Consider the following 27,718-nt stretch of genomic DNA (forward strand, 5'->3'; position numbering starts at 1 on the left):
GAAGGCATTGGCGATCCAGTAGTGTGACTGCTGTCCCGTGGCTGCTTCGAACCCGTGGTGCTTGCGTCGGGGACTCGCTGAAAGCTCCGCGGCGGCGCGCCCGCAGGTGTCGCGAGCCGAGCCCTGCCCGGCCACGCCATGCCGGCCTGGAGGCTGCTGGCGCCGGCCTGCGCCCAGGTGCTGGGCTGTGGCGCCAGAGGCCTAGGTGCTGCCCCGGGCTTAGGGAGTAGGTGGGTACGGGCAAGAGAGAGGGTGGAGGGGTGCGCAGCCCACACAGCTGTGTCCTTGAACAGAGGCTTGGCCCGGCGCAGACGGTCTGTTAGAAGTGGAAAGTGTCAAATGTCCAGGAGTGTGACACAGATTAAGAAAGCATGTTTTAATCTTAATGTTTAAGAAATTTAATCTTAATGTTTAAGAAATTAGCTGTTAGCTGCGACTATGATCAGCAGCAATATCTTCCAACCAGCGTGTACTGTACTAGACGTGTTTGTGTTAAGTGTCCTATTAGGCGTGTGTCCTGTAGCCAGCCCCCTGTTAGCAGACCACAGTCATAAAGTTTTTCAGATAAAACTGAAACTAAAGGGAAATAGGTTGTCCAAAGTCACTCAGCTAATAAGTAGAAAATCACTCGCGATTCTAAGCTGGAACTTCCTGACTACCAACCAAAGTAGACTGCACACAGGTTTATTTAGGTTCTGGCCCACTTCGTGAAAGAATTACACACGCCTTGTGCTTTGCCTCAAACCTGCTAAGATCCTTCTTGGTGCTTGGTGCTCAGCTGGTCAGAGGTTGTGCATTTTGTGGGTTTTAGTTTTGTTTTTAAAACTCCGTATATTTGGTTTGTTAGCATAGGTCATGTCATTACAGGGAGGAGGTACACTTAAGAGAAAATTCAGCTTGCCACATGCTGCCACCTTCATTGGATATAAAACTGTCAAATACACATTCTTTTGGGTTAGTAGCCCCTCATGTGTTTAGGTAGACTTGTTCATCGAGTACCAAAAGCCTTCAGACTAACCTTTCTTGATTAAAGTGGAAGCCCCAATATTATCATAAGAAATGTTAGGGTAAATACACAACCCTCACCATTCCCTGAGGCCTTTAGGACATTACCTCACACTGGCTTCCCCTGCATTAAATGGAAATAATGATTTGGTGGTGTTTTTGTTTTTGTTTTCAGAACGAACACCTGGTTCTTTGTTAGAAATCTCCAAAGCAAGAGCAGTACTTGGTGGGATGAGCATCTTTCTGAAGAAAATGCCTCGTTTGTGAAGCAATTGGTCTTTGATGAAAATAAAGCCCAATTAGCAAGTAAACTGAATCCCCTGAAAGATGAACCGTGGCCTTTACATCCTTGGGAACCAGGTGATTTGGGAGGAGTCGAGACATGACCCCTTAATTACAGTATGGCTGGATGCATAAAAATGTTGACTGCTTTACAAATTTGACATCTTGAATTTTCATTTCTTGAGTGTGTCTGTTTCGTTCTGCTTTGGTTTGCCAGCTTATTTCCAAACTTCTTATGTGCTGCTAGGAAAAGACCTCCTCAGGAAGGTGTTTTGGGTGAGAGGAAAATCGTTCTGGATATATGATCTTCCTCCCTTCAGGTATAAAGAATGTAAAATGAAAGGGAAGAGCCAGGGAGAAGAGGCTGGAAAAATCCAGTGTACAATGGCCTGTGTTAACACAGCTGTTTTTAATTGGAATGCTGTGTACTCGTTTGGGAAGCGTAGTTCCACAATCAGCTCTGTCTCTGGTGTGAAACTAAACCCATGTGTGACCAGACCAAGCAGGATGGAGCCTTTCCTATTGAACATGTGGTCTCTGAAATTACTGAGGCATTTACATTGTTTAGTGACGAAAGTTCAAGTCTAGCCTGGCTTGAGCTCTCACTGTAGTCAAGGGAGGCCTTGAACTCCTGATTTTCCAGCCTCTACCTCCTGAGTGCTGGGTTATAAGCATATACTCTCAGGCTTGCCTTATGTAGTTCATGAGATCATATTCAGGGCTCTGCCACCTGAGCTACATTCCCAGCCCCAAAAGTTCTTAATAGAGTACATTTTAATAGGAGCGCCTATGGCATGTGTGTAGTATAATACCATCTTAACACCATCTAATACCTTAGAATTTGAATAGGTATTTTCTGATTGATAATGCTGAACAGGATCTGAAACTAGGAAAAAGTGATGGTGGATTTATATGCTCTGTATTAATACTATTATCTTAAAACTGAATATTAGAATTATTTTACATTTGTTCATTTTATAAACGTTTGTTAACCACCAGTATATTATGCCTGATATAGTTGAAGATACTTACATCTGTAAATAGTCTTAAATATATTGTATTTATCGCCAGGTTCTTCCAGAGTCGGTCTTATCGCCCTCAAGCTCGGCATGATGCCTCTATGGACCAAAGATGGTCAAAAGCATGCAGTCACATTACTTCAGGTAAGAAAACATAGAAATATAATGACATCTATGTGCGTGCCAAGATCTGTGTACATAAGCTGTAATGGTTGAAATGTGTATCTCAGACAGAAAACTCTGGTAAAGGAAAACGTGACAGATGATAGCAAAGAACTTTGCTTATGATGGGTCTGGGAAAGTGGAGTCTGGCCTCAACCAGTCTTTCCATAGTGGGATTAGGAAACCTAGAGCAATGCCCTGGCAGGGAGGGTTAACGTAGATCTGCCACTTAGTTCATTCTTAGAAAATATCTCAAGCCCATCACTTAACATCCAGTTCTTTCAGTTCCTGGTTGTAACTGTGATCTTGTTGCTGGCTGTCAGATTGGGTAATGAGTTAAGTAACTCTGAAATCCTAATTGTCCTAGGCCCTCGTTGTAGCTGGTGGATCACAGTACAAGCTTAAGTTCTGTGTGCTTTTTTTTTTTTTTTTTTTTTTTTTCAGGTACAAGACTGTCATGTGGTAAAATACACTCCCAAAGAAAACTATAATGGAAAAACAGCAGCCCTGACTGTGGGTGGGAAAACCGTATCACGCTTCTATGTAAGTATTTATTTCCATTCCTAAAATAGCACATTTTATTTCAGCTCTATATGCTTTTGTGTTTAAAGAATGTTCTGTAGTCACAACCTGAGACTTGCCCTGAGAACTTTGTCTGGAGAGAGGCAGGCTGGCAGAGGCATCTGGACTCTGAAAGACTCTGGGTTTGGTCTAGTTCCTCCTCCTCCTCCTGCAAGCCTATTAGCCTTCACTAAGATGTAGTGTTGTGTATCTGTAAGGAGACTAACAATACCGCAAGGACTAGATGAAGTTCTCTAATGTGCCTGGACTGTCATAGATGCTCAATAGATCTTGGCTTTGGTTGGTTGGTTTTGGTTTTGGTTTTGAAATTTGAAATGAATTTTATGTGTAGAAAAGCATATATCATACATTTTACCCTTTTTTCTTCTATGGAAAATCAATTCAACACTTAAAACCCAAAGCCCATAAAAAGTATTATGTAGTTTAGAAGGAACTTTCAGTACTTTGGGATGCATTTGAACCCACATCAGATTTTTGTAAACAAAGCATTGTTTCCTAAGTAGAATGTTAACAGAATGCTGAATGTGTAGCTTGTTAGAAAAATGCACCCAATTAATTCCCTCTGCCAGTGTCCCAGACTGAACCCTAGAAATTGCGATGGTTGTCACCAGTGACTAGAACACAGCACTTATCTCCAAACAAACTATTTTTTTCATTGTCTATGAAGTAAACATGGGCAAAAATCAGGATGTAACCATACTATCTGTCACAAGTAGCAGATATTTCTTGTATGCTCTTGTGTGACTTTTCCTGCAGAGACACAAATAAACATCTACTCACCCCAGTTAGGGAACCCACAACAAACCAAAGAAACAAAACCAAGGCTCAGCTTGGCAAACCAGTGACTTCATTGGGTTACTTAGAGGCATATGGGGAAAGGTTGCATACAAGAGCGTGGGCAGCTCAGTCCATAAGCTGGGTAACAGCTCATGAAGTCTACAAGCCTGGAGCTCCCTCCACAAGGTGTGGACAGCTCCAGGCTGAGAATATCTCCTGCAGGCAGCTGAGCTGACTGGTGCTGCCCTAAGCAGTTGTCTGCTGCTTCTGTGGCCTTCAGGAAGGCCTTGTGAATCCTCATGAATAAATACAGTTCGGCTTTGAGGAAATTGTAAGGCTTGTTTACTCCTGAGTCTTCTGAGGACAACCCCCCCCCACACACACACACACACACACACACTTCCTGGAAGGAATGTGTCATCCAGAGGCGATTGCTACACAGCATGTATGTGCTGTCACAGTTAACTTCTTTTGAGTGTGTGAAGGCTTTGCGTTCTTTCATTCATTACCCAACGTAATCACTATAGCCTCTGTGACAGAGGAGTGAAGTCACTGGTCAGGGCAGATTCCACAGCCTCGCATACTTAAATCTTTCGGGATATTAACACCCACCCCACCCCCCGTAACCCTCAAGCTGGTAAGAGGGATGACTGAGGTAGCCATCCCATAAATCCAGCAGTCACAGAACTGGAGACAGCTAGTCCTCCTTGGAGAGAGCCAAGGCAGTTCACAGGGAGGAAACAAAAAAGGACAACGGGTGGTAAAAGATTGTGTGTGGGCACCTACTGTCATTTTTATTTTCATTGTCAGCTTCGTAAATCCATGGTCTTACATTCTTGATGGCTGTAAATTAAGCACCATATTGGGACAGTTTACTCTGCTACAAAAGATAGATGAACAGTGAGTCCTCAGACATAGTAGATAACAGGGCTGGAGAGATGGCTCAGTGGTTAAGAATACAAGCTGCTCTTGCAGAGGATCCAGGTTCAGTTCCCAGCACTACATGGCAATGGGCAACCATCTGTGATTCCAATTCCAGGACATCTGATATCCTCTTCTGTCCTATGTAGACACTAGGCATGCACGTGGTGTATATACATATATTCAGGCAGAGCACTCATACCTATATAAAAAATGAATCAACATTATTTTTTAAAATAAATAGGAGGTGATGGGGAACACAGGGATGTGGGCTGAGTTCTGATCCTGGGTGCTACCATTAGTTCCTCTTCACCTCCTTCTCACACCCACTCCCACCCCCACCCCTGTGTACGCTCATAAAAGTAGAATTCGGAGGTCTCTGAATTCTGTTCCAATTCTGAAATTCACACCAATTCTCTGAATCTTTTAGTTCTCAAAGAAAATATACTTGAGAGCACAATTTAATATATTCTCTTTTACTTAATAATAAAGATGTGTTATCGATCAAATACTAACAATATTTGCAATTTGCATAGTACTCACTAATAATTTTTTTCAGAAATGATGGCATTCCACTTTGACACTCAAGACTGCTGGCCCCTCCCCCGTATATAACCCTCATGTCGTTTATCTGCAGCACAGTGGGGATTTGGACATTAGAAGGCTTTTTCTTGTGTTGTGGTAAATGCTGACCACTCAGCTACATGAACTTTATGAGCTATTCACTTCTCAAAGGTCTGTTAGAGAAAGAGAAAGTGGTTAGAGATGGGTCAAAGGGTAAGAGGTCAGTTAGGAGGGAGATGATCAAAATATATGCTGTTCGTGTATGGAATTGTCACAGTGAAACCCATTACCCGTGTCACTAATCTGTATTAATAAGAAGAAAAAGAAAAGTTGCTTTGCCAGTGTGGAAAGCACTCGCCATTTGTAAGTGTTTTTGTTTAAAAAGAAAAGAGATTTTTCAAACTAAGAATGTCCTGGCTCCTTACAGGTTTTAGCCCTTAGGGAAGCTGCAGATAGACTGACTATATAGAGGTCTTGTTTTTATCTTTTGGTTTGCTTGTTGTTTACAAGACTATGAACAGAACATATTCAATAGTTGAGCAATCAAAATAAGTTGATTAAAATGCTCTTATTTATAATAGGGATAGAACTTTTTTTTTAACTGCAAAGAATTTACACCTCTTAAGAAACCAGACTAGTTTGTTTTTGTTATTTTTGTATCTTATAAATAAAAATTGATGTGGTTCATAGTGTTTCTTCATAAGAACATTAAGTGGCCCTAAAAGTTGATGAAATCAGTTCACCTTGGGAGCAGAGCAGTACTTTCATTGTAGGAAGGGTAATTGCTAAGGAATTCTGCAGCGGAAAGATGGCTTCGTGGACGGGGCTACCGAGTGTGACAGTGCTGTCAGCCCCCAGATTGCCTTTGTAAATCGTTTGTGTGGAAGGTTAGAGGGGAAGGGGGAGGGGCCAACTAGACTGTTAGAGTGCATCTGGTTTCAGCTTAATTTGAGCATTCAGTTTTTCTCATGACTAACACCTAGTTGGGTTTTTTTTTAATCCATTTTTAAATTTTTTTATTAGTTCTTTGGGAACCCCACATCATACACCCAAATCCCACTCATCTCCCTGGACCCCCTGCATCTGCCCTCCCATTGTAGGATTCCCCGCCCCCAGAAAGCTGAAGAATAAAAATAAGATAAAAATAAATAAGAAAAAAAAGAAAAACACTTTGCTCCTCCGTCTTTAGACCTAGTTTTATAATACTGTGATTTTAGTTGAAACAGTTCTTCCCTTCTAGTGAAACTGAAGAGTTATTAAGATGTATATGTCAGCTTAGTCATTTTTATGCTTGAGTCTAATGTTAATGTAGGCTGTGATGTTCATTCTATCGTTTCGTACCAAACGTAAGGGATTTTTCTCAGAAGCTTCTTGGTGTACTCCAAATTCAATATTAATAAAATAATATTATGCTTTATAAATCAGCTAAATATGTGAATGTCAAAAGCAAATTTGAAACCTTTTAAATAAAATACATCTGAATTTGAAGGAGCCAGACTTGTAGGAAGGCTTCAGTGTTTCCTCTTGAAGAAGTTAGTGTGAGTGAAGGTGAGAAAAAGGAGTTTTGGCATTTTCAGCAAGAGAGATGGGGAAGAGCAGAGAGTGAGGACAGATTGTCTTTTGGAGGGAACGATAGCTTCTCCAGAGAACAGTGTTCACTGTACAGCCCCATTAGAATAGCAGTGTTCACTGTACAGCCCTGTCAGAACAGCAGTGTTCACTGTACAGCCCCGTCAGAATAGCAGTGTTCACTGTACAGCCCCATCAGAACAGCAGTGTTCACTGTACAGCCCCATTAGAATAGCAGTGTTCACTGTACAGCCCTGTCAGAACAGCAGTGTTCACTGTACAGCCCCGTCAGAATAGCAGTGTTCACTGTACAGCCCCATCAGAACAGCAGTGTTCACTGTACAGCCCCGTCAGAATAGCAGTGTTCACTGTACAGCCCCATCAGAACAGCAGTGTTCACTGTACAGCCCCATCAGAACAGCAGTGTTCACTGTACAGCCCCATCAGAACAGCAGTGTTCACTGTACAGCCCCATCAGAACAGCAGTGTTCACTGTACAGCCCTGTCAGAACAGCAGTGTTCACTGTACAGCCCCGTTAGAACAGCAGTGTCCTCAGTGTTGAGAATACAGTTCACTGAGCTGCAGGTATAGATGATTAAGCAATTTTTTTTTTTCAAGACAGGGTTTCTCTGTGTAGCTTTGGAGCCTGTCCTGGAACTCACTCTAGACCAGGCTGACCTCGAACTCACAGAGATCCGCCTGGCTCTGCCTCCTGAGTGCTGGGATTAAAGGCGTGCGCCACCGCCGCCGCTGCCGCCACCACCACCACCACGTGGCACAATTTTTTTTTATTTAAGTGTACCAGGATGGACATAGGTAAATGGTCTAAGGAATAAGAAAAATAGGCTGAGAGGTTGGCAGGTGACAAAAAACAGTTCTGTTTTAGACAGTACTTGAGGAGACCTGAGTAATTAAGAGGGCAAGTCATCCAAAAATTTGTGGGAAAGGCCCCATAAACAGAGTGACTAGTGTACACCAAGGACCTGCAGCCGGTGCCAGGTATGCTTTCAGACCAGCAAGGGCGTACATTCTATCTGAAACTTGTACGCCTGGCTGAATCCTAAGCGGTAAGGATTCTTAGATGTATAATGATTGTAGATATAATCTCAGCTCCCTTAAACAGTGGGAATTAGATGCTGTTGGTTCAGTAGGGAAATACACTGTGCTTTGATTTTTATTTTTCTGGCTGTTTGTAACTTGATTTGGGTCTCTGCATTCAAGTCCACTTGTACTGTTAATGTGTTATTTATACGTGCTACTTTTCCCTCTAGAAACCTGATTCTATATTGGAATTTTACCGAGAACTTGGATTGCCACCAAAACAGACAATTAAAATCTTTCGTGTAACAGATAATGCTGTAATTAAGCCAGGTAATCTGAGGTCGGGAGAGGAGGGAGGTAAAAATACCCAAATATGTGCTTTGTTTAATGTCAGCCCTTTCAATAAAGCTAAACAAAATACCAAGTCCCAAACACCTATTTTTAAATACAAAACCTATCTTATTTAATCACCAGGAACAAACAAGTATTTGTCTCTGGGAAGTGGGAAAGCTGTAGGATCCTCTTTGTTTTCCCTGAGAGGGAGGAACTTTTGTTTGCAAATGTGGAGTGTCACATTTTTTAAAAAAGCCTCCCCAAGTAAGTGTTCTAGCTTTAAAATGTGTTCATAATTTGCAGGCTAGCATTCTGCTAGGAATAGTACACTCTCCTGGAGAGTGAGAAAATACAGCCTCAAAAGGAGAATGGCCAAACATAGCCCTTGGGATAAAGATTCATTTGCCTGTCCGTGGAATGTCAAATTAAGGTTTGACATGCGATTATACTAATTCATATGGTTACTAAATTATGACATTTTGGTGTGTTTTGACCTTTAAGAGAGCCCCTCAGTTTTTGAACTTGAATTGCAACAAGAAGATAGTCAATTTTTTAAGTTTAAATTTTTAATTTTAAGGCAAAATAAATTTGATTACAAAAATTATGGTAAGACTTGCATTATTGGATATCATCAGTCTGATATATAGTGAGCATATATTCCACTTTGAATATAAAGGATTTGTTCTGAAGCAAATTTAAGTACCCACTTTGATCTTAACATATCTAATTTAAGCCCTCTGTTCATATTTAGGATAGTTACAAAAGTCAAGTCCACATTAATTTTTGCTGTAGCTCAAACCATATTAAATCACGTTTTTGTGAATCATTGATGGTCAAATAACAGCTTGAATTGTTCAGCCTGGCAAAAATGAGATCCCTTGTAAACCTTTAATTTTTCTCTTTTAAATTAATATTTTTGGTTGACAAATCATTTGTATTTATTTATAGAGGGTAATGTGATGTTTTGGCATACATAGAATTAAGTTCCTATTTAAGGTTTTTTCTTTTCCCTTACAAACCTAGAGTAATCTTACCTCAAAGAAACTGCCCTCTAAAATACCACTACACCCCACTCTTAGTACTAATTAAACAAACTAAAACTGGCTTTCAATTTCGTTCTCAGCTACATTGGTCTCTCATTTTTTTTTTATGTAATTAGGCTCTTAATTGATGATGTAGTGTTGACTTAACCAAAATGACAATTTTTTAGGTCAGGGCTGTGACTTACACGTTTCTAATATAGACTTAGAAGTATCTATTAGGGCAGGTTTTGTCTAATCCAAAGACCTAGGCCTGTGCTAGCTGAAAGATTTTATCAGCACACGCCTAGAACAGAAGTAATCTGACATGACAGGTGCTGTGTGAATATTCCCACTGTAATCAGTACCCAACCAAAGAAAGGCTGAGTCCAGGAAGTACATTTCCTAGTCCACTGGGTGACGAAAGATTGCATCAAACCCTGATGCACTTAGTTCTTCTCATGTTTTGTTTTGTTTTTTTTCCCCTTTAGGTGAAATGGATAATATATTTTAATTCAGCATGCTTATTTGCTGAAACAACAGGAAATCATTATATTTGTTTGCCAGCAGGGGCACTGGATTATCACAGGACTCACTCATTTTGACCAGTACCACATAAGCCCCATGAAGGTGCTAGCTAATCAGTCAGGTGTATCTGGTGGCTCACTCTAGCACATGCACCTTAAAAAGGGTTCCATTGTCCTTCAGCCTTCTCATTGATAACTAGAACTTGTTTGTGAATGGCTCCATTGTTTGGATATTTCTAATGTTTCTAATTGCCGAAATCTACAAGCACTTGAAAGCACAGCCAGGTGCTCTGTGGGGGAATGGCCTGTGAGTAAAATCATTTCTGTGCTGACACATAACATCGATTTCTCATTTTCTTTTCATAAAGGAACCCCTCTTTATGCTGCTCACTTTCGTCCTGGACAGTATGTGGATGTCACCGCCAAAACGTAGGTCTCAGCACTTCTCCTTGCTTTGGTTCTCTTCGTGTGTTGAAGAACAGGGTGGGTGAACGTGCAGTCATTCAAGTCGGTGAATAGAAACAAGTGCTCTCATAATCCTGTCAAGTCACTGACGGTTAGTTTTAAAGTTGCACTGGGTTAGTTTCATACAAAGAGTTTACATCAGATGGACTGAGATGTGTGCTTCCAGAAATGGGGCTCAGTGGAAGGTCACGTGAATTAATGCTTTCTCCATTGGGTCTGCTTTGAAGACCAAGACAACGCACACTTGGATCGTGAAACACCAGATTTTGTTTTAAAGACACTGAGGCCAACACTCATCAGGTTTCTTTGGATAAAAGCTGATGAGTTTCCTTAATTGGGTAGATAGGTTTCCACACCATGGCTACCTCATGTCAAACGTAGGCCACTTGAGAAGCTGCTAGATGCCTTTACCTTTGTCCAGCTTTGAAGACATGACATGGGGTAGATCGGTGGTTAGGAGTCTTTAGGAGGTTCTGAACCTGTCCCTTTTGCTCTCCCCTAGTTATTGAAGCCAGTAAGGTCATTGACTTGTCTCTTGGTGACTACTATTCAGCTTTCCTGACCTTTGGTTTGGTTAACCAGTGAAGACTCTAGATTATAAAGCAGCTTATTCTACTTTGAAATTTATGAATTATTACAAATCATACCATGCACTTCTGTGAACTTACATACAATGCTGTGTGAATTCCATTACATAACTTGTAGGACATATGGGACACCCTAAGAAGACATGCAGAGTCAGATGCCTTGGTCAGCAGCTGTCTTGTGGCCAGACTTGTGACCAGCTTAGTGTAGAGCTTAGCTTTTCAAATGCCTGTGGTCAGTGGATGCTTTCAGTTCATATGCTACTGTTGAGTGTCTTTGGCTTTTTTTTTTTCCTTTTGGTAACTCCAGTCTTCTTGTGTATCAAGTATGATAGGGGAATGTTTCTTTTGTAAGGTCCTATTCTAGAAAACAAGATGATTTGAAATTATATGGCAGCCTCCAGTCTAAATAGTAAATAAGCACTGGGAGAACAAATAGCCTTAGGATTAAAACAGTGCTGGCCAGCTCTGGAGGAAAGGAGGAGGTCCTTGCTGCTGCATGGCTGCAGCTCAGCATTCGTTTCATTTCAGTCTGAGCAGCAGGCTGCTCCCATGAAAGCACACTGCATTCTGGTCTGTGTATCTTCCTGTAGACGGCCTTTCCTGAGGTCAGCTTGCCTTGGATCTTAGGTAACTCGTGGTAAGTGTTTCCAGGGACTGTACCACTTCCAGCCAGCATGTCACTGCATCCTCTGGTGCTCTTAAATGCTTGTAGACTGATTGGCTGCTCACATGGACCTTGATTGAACTTCTGAGTGCTCTGTTGGCTCCTTAGCTGTGTGATTCATCCTCATTGAAGCCTCTCTTCCCTGCCACTGACTCTCTGGGCTGTGGGGTGTCTGGACAGCCCACATGCATTCGCTTGTTGTCCATCTGTCCTCTTAAGTCCTTTAGTGCACTTTCCTCAATGCTTCTCCTCTGGAGGCAGCTCCCCTGTTCAGAGCCCATGAGAGTATCGTTTTCCAATTAACTGTGAGTGGAGACCTCGCCTTTTGAGGATAGGTTTTGTGTCTTCCCATTGCCTTTCTCCTGTGACTGATGTGAGGACAGACTTTTCTACTTTGTCCTCCATTTCTAGTCTTTTTTTAATAACTTGATTTACTAGCTGTTCAGAGCAGTAAGTTTATGGACATTAGTGAGATTAGAAAGAGATAATCTCTCGGAAAGAAGGTTCAGGTGGATGGTTGTTTTGAGATGAAGCTAGACTGGGAGGAAGTGTTTCAGAGTTCTCTTGATTTGTTGTTTAAACATATTTTAGTGGTTATCTATATCTCTAATTGCATTCCTAATGAAAATCAACCAGCAGCAAAAACCAAGGTCATCAAGACAGTAAGTAACGGGTGAACAAGGTCATAGCCACAATAACTCTGTGACCGAGGCAAGTTCCTTGATCTCTTACTGCTTCATCTTTAACATGAGTGCTTCTAGCCCAGTGGTTCTCAACCTTCCTAACGCCTCGACCCTTTAATGCAGTTCCTCATGTTGTGGTGACCCCAACCAAAAAGTTACTTTCATGCTACTTCATAGCTGTGATTTTGCTCCTGTTAGGAATCATAATGTAAACATCTGTGTTTTCTGATGGCCTTAGGCCACCCTGTGGAAGGGCCATTCGATTCCCAGGGGTTGCCACTCACAGCTTGAGAACCACTGTTGTAGCCCTTGGCTCAAGCCTCCCACTGAGTATGTCCTGCTCAGGAGCATTGGCTACCATCACCATGTTGTCATGCTTTTTGTTTAGTTTAAAAGGAAAGCTCTACCTCAGTAAGAAAGACTTGAGAAGTGAACAGAAAGCATGAAATCATTCAAAGTTCAATTCTGATATCATCTAATATATCAGACATCTTTCGACACGATTGCTCCAAAACAGAGACATAGTCAACATGTAAATGAATGTGCGCTTCTTTACCCCAATAAAACTTTATTTACAAAACCAGGTGGTCAGTGCAAGCTAACATATGCCAATCTGTGACTTAAACCAAAGCAAGAAGACAATCAGAAGTAGGATGCTCAAACTGCCTTTTCATGTGGCATTAGGGAGAAAGGGCGTCTCAAAGATTAAGGAAACCACAAAGTGGACATTGATGGCAGCAGGGCCAGGGGATGAAATTCCTGTAGAATTAATCTCTAGAGATAATGGGATGAGTTGGGAAAAGTAAGTTATGCATTACCTTCTGGAAGGGTGTACGGTTACTAATCCTGTAGGCCTCTAAACCTTTTTTCTTTCCTTTCTTCCCACGACATAGTAGTAGTAGTGATGGCATTAGGCTCACTTCTTTAGGCTGGATTCTGGGCTAAGTAAGATGTTATCTCTGCCCTGTATGCCGCCCATATGGGGGGCATGGGCCAAGGATCAGGGCAGTAGTAGTAGTCATCTAAATTAAATGAGACCTCTGAGGTGTTTCTTGCTTTTAAATGACTTTTTAAACAGTGTAAGTATCCTAAATACATTATTTTTGTTTTTCTTGTTTTCACGTAAGCCCCACTAAAATTGGAATGTTTAAAATTGCATTCTCCCGGATTTAAATTTTCATTTGATTTATTTCTGCAGCCATTAGTTAGGAACTGCAGTGGGTAGCTAGGAAGAGTCACACCTGCAAACCTGGCGCGTTAGAGACGGGACGGCATCAGTTCTGAGCCAGCCTGAGTTAGGCAGTGAGCTCTGGGCTGGCCGGGGCCGCAGCACGAGACCCTGTCTTAGACAAACAAGCAGGCAAAGCCCCACAGTGGGTGGGGGGTGAGGGAGGTAGGCATCTGTGTTGTGTAGACATTTCTGTGAAGGTTTTTCTTCTGTGACTTGCAGAAGAAAAGTCTTGTATTTGAATTACACCAGGGCATGCTAAGTAAAGATGAGTTCATTCCTTTTGTATGACTTTTGTTCTCAAGTTGGATAGCAACTGGGAGAAGCCAGAGACTCGCTACCTGTACCTCCCATGGATCAACAGGTGCACTCTATTCTCTGCAGCCTGAGTCAAGCCAGTAATTGTCACGTCACTTGTGTTTCTGCCTTTTGTTTAAAGGTTATTTACTGAAGAGGTTCCCGTTGTACACAGTGGAACTCATGAAGTGTTCCAGACCAGACTGGAAAACAATCTGCAATTAGCTGACACATAATTAGCACTTTGAGGATACCACTTTCATCTTGTAATCATTTACTCTAAAATGAGCTCAATTATCTTCTGTAATTTACCTGCTTGCGTTTTCCTGGTGCATGCACTCAAGCTGTCTTTTTAAGGCAGATAATCAGTTTGAGAACTCTGGAGGCAGTAGTGAACGTCTACAAAAGGCAGCCAGAGTGCAAGTGTGGTATTTTTAAAGCATGTTCCCCCAAGAGGAGTATTGCTGGTCATTTTCCCCTGCTGCTCTTAGGTGCTACTTGCTAAATGATAGAATACTTCCAAATCATTCTTCACTTACTTCTTTTCATTTGTAAATTACTAAGCTTTTTACATTACTTTGCAAGTATGCCCTAACATTCACTGTTAAGTGAAAATATTAATAATCATCTAAAGCATAATTTCAGTATTTGATTCTCATAGCTTCTCTTTGATGTTCATCTCTCTATAAAATTATGCAGTAATTTTTCCATTAAATATATGTTACATTTCTATTTTAGCTTTTTGTTAGGACTGTTTACTTTTGTAGTTATTGAGGGATGAGAGAGTAGTATATGCTGGCAGAAAGAGGTGTAAACTCCGTTTAATTTCTTTCTAAACAAGTCTTGATGTGTGATTCGAGAGTGCATGTTTCTGGGGCTCTATTTATAGTTTCCAATTGTTTTATATTAACTTCTTGATTTATCTAAAACTGTTATTCAAGGGGCTTTCTTCAATCCATCCCGTCTGATAATTCTTTGTTAATAAATGTGTAGCAGAATCCTTGTGGAAATAGTGTGGTTTTCGTGCTGTTTTGTATTGGGTCTGAACAGTGCACGTCTAATTATAACTAGCTTTGTTGAAACCACACAATATTACATTGAAATATATTGTCTCTGTCTGGTGAGAGATGAAGAAAATCTCCACTGTAAGAACATAGAGATGATGCCTGTAGAAGACTTACAAGTCCTCAGACCTGCACAGGATCACTTGTAGGAATGCACTTGACATTCAGAGATGGACTTTGCTAACCTTGGTGTCATCAGCTTGTTTCTTTAACTAACAGACTTTGTAATAAAGTGTTTTCATTTAAAAATAATATTTAGGTTATTAAGAATCTGTCTTTCTCTACTTTTGCTTTTCCACTAGCTTCCTATTCAACACAGATCAAGATCCACCTGGTGTCCTCTAAAACATCTAGAGCGTCTAGAGCAGTGGTTCTCAACCTGTGGGTCACGACCCCTATAGGGTTGCATATCAGCTATTTGTTTACATTATGATTCATGACAGTAGCAAAATCCCAGTTATGAAGTAGTAATGAAATAAATTTATGGTTGGGGTCACTACAACATGAGGGACTGAAAGGACCGCAGCGTTAGGAAGGTTGAAAACCACTGTGCTAGAGGCTCACCCTTGTAAATGGCAGAGCCAGTCTAGAGGTTTATTTATTCAGTGCTCTGTTCTGTGCCCTATCTGTTGTTCTCTGACTCATTGCCCCTCACACAATTGCTTAAATAAACCTTGACAGCCTCAATGTCTGTGGCTAGAAATTCAGTGTACCTTGCCTGGCTGTATCTGGCTCAGGGTCTCTCACAAGGCTGTGGTCACATTGGGCCCTGACTAGAGAAAAATTGCCTCCAGGCTCAGTGGCAGGGTTGTCGGCAGCAGTGACAAGGCCTCAGCTGTTGGCTGGAACCGGCCTTGCTACATTCTATTTCATAGGAGTGCTTATATAGTGCTGGATGCTTCTTACAGAGCCTGGGAAGCAAGAGGACAGAGAGAGGACCAGAGGAGTCTCTTGCGACCAACCTCAGACTGACAGCTCATCTCTTAACACATTTTTTCCATTAAACTGAATCAGTCCCAGGCTCCTGGGAAGAGGATTAAGTACAGCATGAATACTAGGAGATAGGGGTCTTTGGGGTCCATCCTATTATGTTTGTTAGGAAGCTGAAACTTCTAGAGCTTTGCTATGATATCACAGGATTATGAGGGCGAACCTTTCCTAGGTAAATTCCCCATGCTTAGCTTGCTATTGTCTCACAGTCTTGACATAACATTTTATACAGAATTAGACTCCAGGGAGAGGTGCAAACCAAGACAGATGAAGGAATGTTCATTTGCAGTTTGGCTGGTATGGCCTTTTCTGGTTATTTAGATAGGAAGTCTTGTTAGAATTCCAAGGTGCTGTCAAGAAAGTACAGGCAGAAATCTTACGTTCCACTCATTATGTAAATTCTAACTTTTTTTTTTTTCAGTATTGGTAAAGGTTTTCAGGGTGTCATGAAAAGATGGGGATTTAAAGGCCAGCCTGCTTCTCACGGTCAAACGAAGACCCACAGGAGACCTGGAGCTATTTCAACTGGAGTGAGTATAAATAGTGATGCCCATTGAGGGAGGTGGGAGTTGGGCAGGATCTCACTCTGTAGCCTGGGCTAGCCCATAACCTGCAGTATCTATCTTGCCTCAGCTCTGGCATGCTAGGAATACAGGCATCAGCCACAGACTAGACAGTGGTGTTCTGTTCAGTGCCAAGTGCTCACCCTCTGCACACAGTGCTCACTGTTGGTCAGCTCAAGCCAGATACTTTAACCTGGCTTCGGTGGTCCTAGTAGTTGTCAGTTTCACAGGCTGGCCTCACCATTTTCCAGGACATACATACCCACGGCAGCGTTCTCTTTCCTCTCTCTCCTAGTGTCCTAGCTAAAGCACTGAGGCATCTGCAGCTAGCTGCTCCATTTGCTGGTTCACACACTTGTTTTGCTCTAGGGGAAACAGTTGTGTGAGATTGTCAAGGATAGTATTATAGTGTTTGTGTCGGGGAGGGCATTGAGATAAATGGAGAAACAAGCAATAGTAGCATAAAAAATGAAGGAAAGACCCGTTGTTTTGCTAATTCAGTGTTTCTTTCCCAGAGGTAGAGCTTTTAAATAAAATCTTGGCGCCTCAGAGTAAATGCAGAATCCTTCTAATGGTTGGTGGTTGGTAACATATTCTATTTCTTTCACAATAAGAAACAGATTATAGCTTCCCTTAGGTACTAAGTGCTCACCTAACAGATTGTATTACCAAGAAGCTGAATTTTTGTCATACTGTCTACTGAGAGCTGCAGAGAAATCTGTTCACAAGACTGCCAGGAAATAAGAATCAAAATCAGTGTTGGGAACACAATGAAGGAGAACAGGCAGAACCTTGGTAAAACTACACATGCATGTCCTTTGACCTAGCAAAGCTTCTTCTGGAATTTGCCCTAAGGACACAAGTCAGTCCTGCAGTGCTATTTGTAATGAGCAGGGATAGAGACCCACACTTGAGTTTGGGTGGATAAAACTGTGGTATGTCTATGCAGAGAAAATAGTGCTGCTCTAGGGAAAAAAAAAAAAAAAGAATGAGACCTCTATGAAACAGTGATGATTTGTGGCAGACTAAAAGTATGTGTGTTCTGTTTGTCCTGGCCAGTAGAAGGGCCAGAAAGATGAAATAAGATCTAGTGAGAGCGCTTCCCCCAAGTGATGGGTGGAAACAAGGTAGGAAGGCTTAGGAGTGGTAGATTCTCTTTTATAATGTGTATTTTTTCTCCTGAATCCTTGGCAATGTTTTGCATATTCATAATAAAAACACTGAGGGGGTAAATACATGAAATATAATTAGAAAATGAGCTTCAGTGTCTCAGATGAGTAACAGCCACACTAAAGAGGGAGGAAAACTAACACGGTGTTTTAAATAGTCACCTGGTAAGATACTGTGAGTCTAAATTCAAAAGCACTCTTTGGGCTGGAGGTGGCTCAGCAGTTATGAGGGATTGCTGAGCAACCACGAGACCCCGAGTTCAGATCTCAGCATCCAGGTCATAAGCCAGGTGTCCAGCAAATGCTTGTGACTCCAGCTCCAGGGGATCCAACACCATGTGCATACAAGCGTGACACCCACATACACACACAGCACACTACACAGTTGTTAAATTCTAGTTAGATTTGCCCTTGGCACTGATACTGGCAACTCAGAAGTAATTTTCTATGAGTTGTAGGATTGAGCAGAGAAATAAATACACTAATGATGGGAGCCAAGTCAAGTTTCTCTGCTAGAGAAGGATGCTTCGGTGTGAAAGGAAAATTAGAGCAAGCCTTGAATCGTGTTTTAGCAGTATGGCCCCGCCCTGTGTATGTGCTTGTCTGTCTGTCTGTCCAATTTTCACCTTCTCTGCCTGCTGCAGTGACCTATGAAAGTGCTCCAGTGTAGTGGAAGTTCCTAGGCTGCAAGACTTCGTTTCTCAGCATTGTGCCCTCAGAAAGGAACGCCTTCACTAGTTGGCACTGGAAAGATACAGTGAGCCCAAAATGCCTTAGACAGGAAAAAGGGACATGCTTAAATGATGATAGACACAGATAGGGACCCAGAAACCAGCTTAATGAACTTCCCATTTGGGACAATTTTGGCTTACAACTAAAATGTCATAGAGGAAAATTCATGGAACACAGAGGCTCCTTCTCTCAGAATCACACAATAACAACTTTCCCCAAAGAGGAAAAGACTCATGATAAAGTTCCTGCTGATATAAATGAATTGTATGAGTGAAAATGGAATGTCCTTTCTGACGGTCTAATGCTGGCTAATCCCTGGTGACAGGGATAAAATACCTTACGTTTGGTGACCATCATAGGTGAGCAGTTCAGGATTTACAGTGGATACAAATCAAATGATGGAAGCTTGAGGGGAGCTAGATTTACATCTAGTCTCAAAACAAATTGCAGGTTAGCCATAAGAGAAAGTATTAACAGTAGAGGGGACTAATTTGCTTTTATGCATCCTTAACTAGTTGATCAAATGTGCACTACCAGTTAGACAGACAGCATGATGAATCCACCAGGCCCATGGCTGTAGCCTAGTGGATGAGTGCTTGGCCTAGCATGAGTGAGGCTCTAAGTTCAGTTCCCAAGACCGCAGAAAGAAAAAAGGAAAAGTGAACCTGTGCTCATTTCTTTCTTGATTCTTAATTTTAAAAAAAAAAAAAAGAAAAGAAAAAAGCATCTCTCAGATTTAATCACGGCAAATGTTAGACAAAGGTGGTGGTCAGTGTTCTAAAAAGTAACTGGCCTGTCCCCCACAAGAGTGCTGAAGGCCCTGGAAAACGAGAAGACTGCAGCTGTTCCCGACATAGGGAGTCTAAAGAGCTATGACACCTAAATGCAGTTAGTAACTCTGAAGTGGATCTTAACCTGGGGACAATGGTATATTACAGACATTCAGTGGGACAGACAGTTGACAAAGTTAGAAGAGGCTGTGGATCTGTTGGTGGCGTACCTAGTTTTCGGAGGTTTATCACATGTAACCATGGTTACACACGAGAGCATCCTCATTCTCAAGAGCCAGCCATCTTCATGTGATGAAGGGAAAGCGGGTGTGTGGGGAGACAGTGAGGGAGCAAATGGGGCTGAGACTGAACAACTGGCAGGGCTGAGAATCCTTTCCGTTCTTTTGGCAACATTTTGGGAATGTGAAAACACGTAGTTATATAGAAATAGGTTACACAACCTGGCTGATCAGCGATGGGTGCTTGCAAGTACTAGGTCTTGGGGTTAGTCTCTAGCCCTGCCACCGCCCACCAAAAAAGAAAGGTGCAATTAAAGACAGATTGAAAAGCCTAAAATTTTAGAACAAAAACCACAGTAATAAATCTTCATGCCCATGAGATAAACAAGGCCCTGGATATGACCCAGATGTCTAATCAGCAGAAGAAAGTACAGTTGAGTTACGCATCATGAAAATGTAAAACATTCAAGCTGTAAACAATAACATAGGAAAAAGGAAAGGACAGCGCACAGAATGGAAAAAGTGCTTATAAATCAGATACCTCATGAGACTTTTACCCACAGTAAATAAAGAGCTCTTACAACCCATAGTAAAAGTAACTCAGTTTTAAAAACCAGGCAAAGAAGCCAAGAAAGTATCTGTCAGGCCAGTGAGCAAGCGCTCAGCTTCTTCAGCAGTAGGAAAATGCAGATCAAAACTACTGTGAGTCAGCACTTCACGCACTGGGGTGCACGTAGTTTATCAAAAGGTCTGTGCTAACACGTAGTGGCAAAAACATGAAGAAACTACCCTTATACATTGGTGGCAGAAATTTTAAATGATGACGGCCACTTTGGAAAACAGCTTGGCAGTTTCTAAAATGGTTAAGTGTAAAGTTACCCTGTGACCTAGCAATTCATGAGTATATGTCCAAGAGAAATGACTATGCATACTAAAACTCACATGAATATCCATAGTGGCAATATCCATCACTTTGATGTAGCTAACTAAAGTTGATATATCCATTCAATAGAGTGTCATTTAGTAAAATGGACTGAGGGATTGATACTTGTATTATGGATGAACCTTGAAAACATGCTAAGCCAAAGAAGCTAGAATATTTTATGACTGTATGTAACTTTCCAAACTAGTCAAATCTATGAAGGTTGTTTCTGTGAGGGTTGGAGGTAGGAGCAGCTAATGGGTATGGAATTTCTATTTAGGGTTGATGAAATGTTTTCAGGTGAATTTTACAACTTTCCTGTTCTTATGATTGATGGTTATTTGTTGTCAGATATACATAAGGTGTTGGGTAAATACTTTACTAAAGGATTAGGTAATGTAGTCTGTACTCTTTAGAGTGCTTGTAATGACAGTGTTAAGTTGAGCAGGGGTGCTGAACTTGTTAACATACACTGTATAGAACGGGTACAAGTCACTTAGTCTGCAGTACTCAGAACTCCTCTTTGAACTGTGTGCAGCACACAGTAAAGGACTTCCTTAGTTCATCATGACTGTGACAGTACCTGGCGTGGCCCTTGAGGAAGGTCCACAGTTCAGAAGTCCAGCCCATGGTAGAGGGGAAGGCATGAGGGAGATAGGCCCTGGCTTTGATGGAGGGCATGGGGAGCAACTGGTCATGTGGTGTCCACCTCTGCAGAGATGACACCACTGCTCAGCTTGCTTTCTCCTTTTTCTTCCTTTTTCTCTAGCCTGGAACCCTAAGCCAATGGGAGAGTGCCCCCCACATTTAGGGAGGGCCCCCCTCCTGTAAAGCCTCCCTGGAAATGCTCCCAGAGACATGCCCATAGGTGTGTCCCCAGTGAGCCTAAATCCAGTTAGGTCAAAATGGGAATTAACCCATCACATGGAGTGAGCTGTCCTGGTGTCAGTTCTACTTGGGAGTTTCAGCTGCTGCGAGGGTGTGCCTGCCACACAAAACTGCTCACTAAGAGTTCAGTGAGTGGTCCCTCACTTTACATTTGATGTCTTTAGATAAGGGATCAGTGTCCATTCTCAGTGCTAGCTAGAGCTAGTTAGACGAACACTATTCTACTGATGCAGATAATATGAGCCAAGAAAAATGACTTCACACCTGAGGAAGAAGCCCATTCAGGCGGTGTAGGTGAAGCCCATTAAGCCAGTAACTAGGATTAGGTGAAATCAGGAAAGCAGCCCACTGGTTTCCCGTGGCATGGTGATGTGGCATGTTTGTGTTTCCTTGGTTTCTTCTTTTTTTAAACTTTCTGTCTGTATTAGATCAGTTAGTGTCCTTGCTAATGAGTTTGTCTCCTATCTGCTTCATAGTCTGTGTTTAGCTCCCATCTGGGAGTGTTTACAGCTCTAATTGGGAATGATGAACCTGGGAAAGGGGCCTAAAAATGAGGCGGACTAAAGTCTCATGCGATAGCCAGTTTTATTCAGAGCATCAGACAATTTATACTCTGAGAGTTAAAAAGAATCACCTGAGTAAGGTTTTCAGTCACAGGACAAGCCACACATGGCACAAACATGTTTCTCCACTGAGGCACATGAGTAACAGCAGCTGAAGTAAACTCACTCCTGTCCACTACACCTAGGAGGAGCACGAAAACACAGTCACAAGCACTCAGAATTCTCACACGACTCCATTCTTCAACCATGTTCCAACACAGGAGTAAATGGATATACGTCCACATTCAGTTCTTTACTAATAGAGCTGAATAAAGGAATTGAAAGAATAGGACTTAATTATTCTTGCTTGTGGTGTCCACTGTGATTTAGTCAGTACTGCTCAAAGTCAAAAGTACTGAAAGTGTGAACTTTGTTTTTTGTTGTTCAGGATGTTGCCAGAGTCTGGCCTGGAACCAAAATGCCTGGGCAGATGGGAAACCAGAGCAGGACAGTGTATGGACTGAAAGTAAGTCTATAAAGTACTGTTTGTAAGTTTATATGCAAAGGCCTAGAGCATGCATTGTGTGTGTGTGTGTGTGTGTGTGTCCTGAACAAGTGTGCTTTCTGACTATTAAGGATGGAGGGTGCATGAGGTGTGTGGTTGACTTGTAGGTGTGGAATTAGTCATTCAATTGAGTTGTACTGTAATGGGGGCTGCATAATTATATTTTACATCTAAGCCGTGTTATGTGTAGTTGTTACAAAGAAAAAAATAGTGACCTACTATTTGAACTGAAATATTTTCACAAGATATCGCAAGGGAGAAAGGATTCCAAGCATTAGATGTAATATTTTCCTTTATAAAGAGAACAAAAGCTCCCTGGACATTGTGTTTCTGTATATTATGTATATCATCACAGAGAAGCTGAAGGTTATATGCTGAGCGGTCTTAGATTTTATGTCAAATGTGTGAGTGAAATAGATGTGGGTAAGGAAAGGAGGGGACAGTCCCAGTAAAGGGGATAAGATTACTTCATTGTGGTGCATGCATTTTCAGAGAGAGAGAGAGAGTTAAAAGGGAAGTTAATATTTAATACTAATATCAGAAGAAAATCTTCAACAGCTGAATGCAAACAGTTTGTACTATAATGGATGCTCTGTGCTTATACTTTGATTAAAACAGCAAATATGTGTATATTTAGATGTATGTGGCTCAAAGCGTAGAAAGAACAAAATAAGCCACCCATAGCAACAGCATCCAGTAGTCGCTGCGGCATTTTGTGCAGATTCTTCCCATCTTAATTCTACATACATTTAATGTATAGATTCTGTGTAATTTTATATAATTAGGTCAGGCTTCTCCAGAGCGGGTGACTATTTGGATGAATGGGTGGATGCTTTGGATGCTTGACTGGACAATGTGATAGATAAACAAAGGGATATTTTTAGGATTTCCTTCTGTCATTACTATATGAAGGCTGAGAAATCCCACTATAGGATACCTACAGGCTAGAATCCCTGGAATGACTGTAGCCCTGACTCAGTCCAAAACCTCAACTTCGAAACCCAGTGATAGACTTCTCAGTCTGAAGCAGAAGTCCTGAGAATGAGGCAGGGGCCTGGACAGGCACTGAGTCCGAAGTCTGGGAGCCTGGAGCTCAGATGACTTGGGGCAGGTTTCCAGGCTCTAGAGGAAGTACTTCCCTCGGCCTCTTTCATTTGTTGTGGCCCAGCTGATGGGATGATCTTCACCCACTGAGTGACATACACACAGACTCCTGGAGTCACAGGCACACCAGAAGTCATGCTTCCTGTTCTTCGAGCTCCTTGATCCAGTCATGACACCTAAAGTTAGCTGTTTCCTGCTTAGTGAAACAACATTGCTGTTTCACAGATTCCTGTGTAGTGTTATAGGTAACTTGATGTCCCCTATTTTCTTACTGTCTTTTTTTTTTTTTTTTTTTTTTTTTAACCATTGTGTGTTATTGTTTTTCCTCTATGTTGAGAAGTTTTTGAAGGCAGTCTGCTTGGCTGGCTTATTTTAGAGATTAGATTCAGTGAGTTAGGAATTCCCAGTTGCTAGTTGTAAAAAAAAGTAATAGTAACCAAAACAGAACTGAATTTCCACATATCATTCTTGGTGTCAGCAGACTCCATGGAGTTGAAGTAGTTGTCCACAGCCACACTCCTAAAGTAAGGTGTACTGATGATCTTACAAGCTTGGCCTTCAGTTGCTGGCGTGGTCATGGTTTGTAGAGCATATTCTCGGCTTTTTAGTAACACGTTTCCTAGTTTCTGGAGCCTTCATCTCTCACTTTGTGTTGTAGGTGTGGAGAGTGAACACCAAACACAACATAATCTACGTGAATGGCTCTGTGCCTGGACACAAGAACTGCTTAGTAAAGGTCTGTACAACTGTTTTACTTCTACCACTCGGGGATAGCGAGAGTCCCTAAATTCTCTTTTGACCTGAATGTGGAGCTTCTAAAGCAGCTGTTGTTACTCTGCATGCTCCCTGCTCCAGTTCCCTTTGTAGTAGCACATCAGTGAAAAGATGCACTATAAAATAAGGGGCACTATAAAATAAGCTGCACATTGGAATCCTGAAGCCAAGAGCTCATGGGAGAAAGGACTTCAGGAGAGAAAGGAGCTGGTGCCAGAACATCAGTTTTCCTCTGTCCTTCCAGAAATAGATGAGTCCTGCTTAGTGCTGAGGTGGGAGTCGTGGTCCAGAGAGGCGACTAGGGCCAGCGGTCTCAGTGCCAGCACCACTCTGCCACACCCGCCTCCCCAAGCACCTACTGTCCTTTTCAAAATTACAAAGAGAGGAAGAAAGTAAATATAACTGACATGTTGACCAGATAGATTGAAGTAGAGCCTGGGAGCTTCCAAAGACTCGTTTCTATCCAGTAAAACTCACGATGCAGACTCTGCTGAGTCATGCTGATGCAGGGTAGAAGCTGACTCTGCTGAGCTATGCTGATGCAGGGTAGAAGCTGACTCTGTTGAGCTATGCTGATGCAGGGTAGAAGCTGACTCTGCTGAGCCATGCTGATGCAGGGTAGAAGCTGACTCTGCTGGGCCATGCTGATGCAGGGTAGAAGCTGACTCTGCTGAGCCATGCTGATGCAGGGTAGAAGCTGACTCTGCTGAGCCATGCTGATGCAGGGTAGAAGTTGACTCTGCTGAGCTATGCTGATGCAGGGTAGAAGCTGACTCTGCTGAGCCATGCTGATGCAGGGTAGAAGCTGACTCTGCTCAGCCGTGGTGATGCAGGGTAGAAGCTGACTCTGCTGAGCTATGCTGATGCAGGGTAGAAGCTGACTCTGCTGAGCCATGGTGATGCAGGATAGAAGCTGACTCTGAGCCGGGCGGTGGTGGCACACGTCTTTAATCCCAGCACTCGGGAGGCAGAGCCAGGCGGATCTCTGTGAGTTCGAGGCCAGCCTGGGCTACCGAGTGATTCCCAGGAAAGGCGCAAAGCTACACAGAGAAACCCTGTCTCGAAAAACCAAAAAAAAAAAAAAAAGAGGCTGACTCTGCTGAGCTGTGGTGAAGCTGCAATTTCTGAGTGTGAGAAGGTTCGTAGTTGAAGTGACTCCAGCTCCATAAAACGTGGTCATTGATTTTCAACAAAAACAAACAGAAATCTCAGTTTAACTGTTGCATTCATTATATATTCACTCACACTGGAAAAATCATCAATGTTTTTGTTATTGGAAACCCTCAGGTACAGCAGATATGTAAAAGTATAAGTGTAACTGAGTGGACCCTTTGTGACAATTTTTTTATCAAATTAGCACATAGGTTTCTTATTGAGTGTTTTCCTGATGAAGGCTGAGTCTAAGATTGGTGAATTGGAAAAAACTGAACATGATGGCATCCTCCGGGCAACGTCCTGATCATTTCTTGAAACAATTGTAATGAGGGGATTTAAAATAGAACTGTTTTTATACACTTAGTTGTTCCTAGCAGCTGTCGTTTGACTAAATTATTCATTGCTCATTGCTAAAATGAATATGCCCTATTTTACTGTGTACATAATGTATTTTCCCTCTCCAAATGAGGGCTACGGAAGCTTTGAGAAACTCAGTAATACCCAAAACTAAAATAGAGGATTTTAGATCATATCAGTATCTCTGCTAAAATGTATCAGCTGTGAAACCAGACATAATTTGAAGTATTTTAGGCCATAAAGTGTTCTGAGAGCTACTGTAAATGCTTATGGCTTTCTTTGTGTTGATGTTATCCTTGTCTTTAACTTCTCAGTAAAAATGCTCCTTGCCAAAGTGAGCTAATTCCTTTAATAAAAGTGATGTTTTCCTTTTTGTGCTCTTAGTTAACACTTAACAAAAATGAGGTAAACTCCACATGTTTTTAACCTCACCTCCAAAATTTGGTTCTAAGTATAGAAAATAAAGTAACAAAAACAGACAAAAAGAATGAATAATAAAATGGATAATTATTAGGTATTAAATTTGTATTTAGTATCAGACCTTCATATTTGAAAAATAAATGTGGATATAAAAGATAATTGAGATGTGATTCTAAAATATCCATCTTGTTGGACAGTTAAATACATACTTACAAGTTACAGTAAATATAAAGTGTTAATTAGTGGTTTTATTCTTGTGAGGTAGCTGATTCAATTGAAGAAAATTGATTAATCAAACTTACTAAAATAGAAAGAAAAGCAACAGTGGAGTCATTGCTCACCTCTCCATGGAATGGTTGCATTCCTGTGCAAGCACACAGGAACAGATATTCTTTATTAGTGGTAACTTTATTTTTTTTTATTAAGAAATGTTTTACTCATTTTACATACCAATCACAGATCCCCTCTCTTCCCTCCTCCTGCCCTCCCCCATCATCTCCCCCTTACCCACCCCCTATTCCCTCCTCTGACAAGGTAAGGCCTCCCATGGGCAGTCAGCAGAGCCTGGTACATTCAGTTGAGGCAGGTCTAAGCCCCTTAGTGATAACTTTAAAAACCATAATTAGTATCATTTATGAGTAAGAATTTTTTCTTTATTCCCTCAGATCAAAGACTCTACACTGCCTGCATATAGGGATCATTGTAAAAGCCTGCCTTTCCCTACTTACTTTCCTGATGGGGATGAAGAAGAACTTCCAGAAGACTTGTATGATGAGAACGTGCTGCAGCCCAGCGCACCGTCTATTACATTTACCTGATGTCACTGGCGGGGCAGAACTTTCTGTGCTGTGTGCACTTTGATGAACCAGAACAGTAATAGAACCAGGAATCGAATCCCTCTGCTTAGTTACGATGCTATGCTCTTGTTTTTATCAAAGGACACAAATGCATCACTTACCCCTCACTTAAATCTGATTAGCAAAATTACTACATTAAATAAACCAATCACATAGATTGGATTTTAAAATTGACAGTTTACAAAGAACAAATGTTTTGCCATTTGTAGGCATCATTCTTTACACACATTTCCCTTTATCGTAAGGGTTTTTAAAAAATGTATAAACAACTTTTATTTAAAAATCTCTTAAAGTGTGGTTCTGAAACATAGGACCTGGGGGGAGCCACATTGCTACCTGTTGGATCAAAGAAATCATTTCTTTAAAAGTGTGCCGTTCTTTTGGAGTTTAGAAACTTGAAGGGAGGATTTTTTTTTTCTATCTAAGTTACAGAAACCTGTATGTTAAAATGAGGACTGGGTGGGTACATAGTCCCATTCTGGCCTGCTCTCTGTGGGCAGGCCAGCGCTTGTCTCTGCTGCCGAGCACTGTAAGCATGCAGGCGAGTCACTTCTTAGAACTCCTTGCCTTCTAATTTGAGCTTGAACCTGACATGCCATTTCAGAGTTTTGTCTTGAAATCAGAGATCAGTTTTTGTAGCCAAACTACACTCCAGTTAGCCATTCATACCAACATTTGTGCTGGTTATAAGCGGTAAAATAGGGATAGTACTGAGCCTTAAGTAATTCCATAAGCCTCAGGAGGACCAGTTAGTGACCAGAGTGGTATACACCTTAATCCCAGCTCTGGAGGAGCTGAGGAAGGTTGTGGGCTTGAGTCGAGGGCCAGCTAGAGCTATACAGCCAGACTGTCTAATAATAAAAAGGAAGCCAATTGATCAA

The 27,718-nt window shown here is 41.7% G+C and overlaps 1 protein-coding gene across 1 annotated transcript; it reads left to right on the forward strand.

Moving 5' to 3' along the window:
- Nucleotides 1-27,718, forward strand: Mrpl3 (mitochondrial ribosomal protein L3). The gene is made up of 10 exons (XM_059268495.1): nt 1-230; nt 1,181-1,365; nt 2,359-2,450; nt 2,913-3,011; nt 8,154-8,253; nt 10,171-10,231; nt 16,202-16,310; nt 22,054-22,131; nt 23,933-24,010; nt 26,646-27,718. The coding sequence occupies exons 1-10, from the start codon at nt 139-141 to the stop codon at nt 26,796-26,798; spliced, it is 1,047 nt and encodes a 348-aa protein (XP_059124478.1). The 5' UTR covers nt 1-138; the 3' UTR covers nt 26,799-27,718.

The sequence above is a fragment of the Peromyscus eremicus genome, chromosome 7 (assembly GCF_949786415.1).
Source record: "Peromyscus eremicus chromosome 7, PerEre_H2_v1, whole genome shotgun sequence".
Taxonomy (NCBI): Eukaryota; Metazoa; Chordata; class Mammalia; order Rodentia; family Cricetidae; genus Peromyscus; species Peromyscus eremicus.

Coding starts and splice junctions, on each gene's coding strand:
- Mrpl3 (XM_059268495.1), top strand. CDS start 139: ATGCCGGCCTGGAGGCTGCTGGCGCCGGCCTGCGCCCAGGTGCTGGGC. Junction 8,254..10,170: donor TAATGCTGTAATTAAGCCAG/GTAATCTGAGGT, acceptor CTTTTCATAAAG/GAACCCCTCTTTATGCTGCT. Junction 10,232..16,201: donor GTGGATGTCACCGCCAAAAC/GTAGGTCTCAGC, acceptor TTTTTTTTTCAG/TATTGGTAAAGGTTTTCAGG.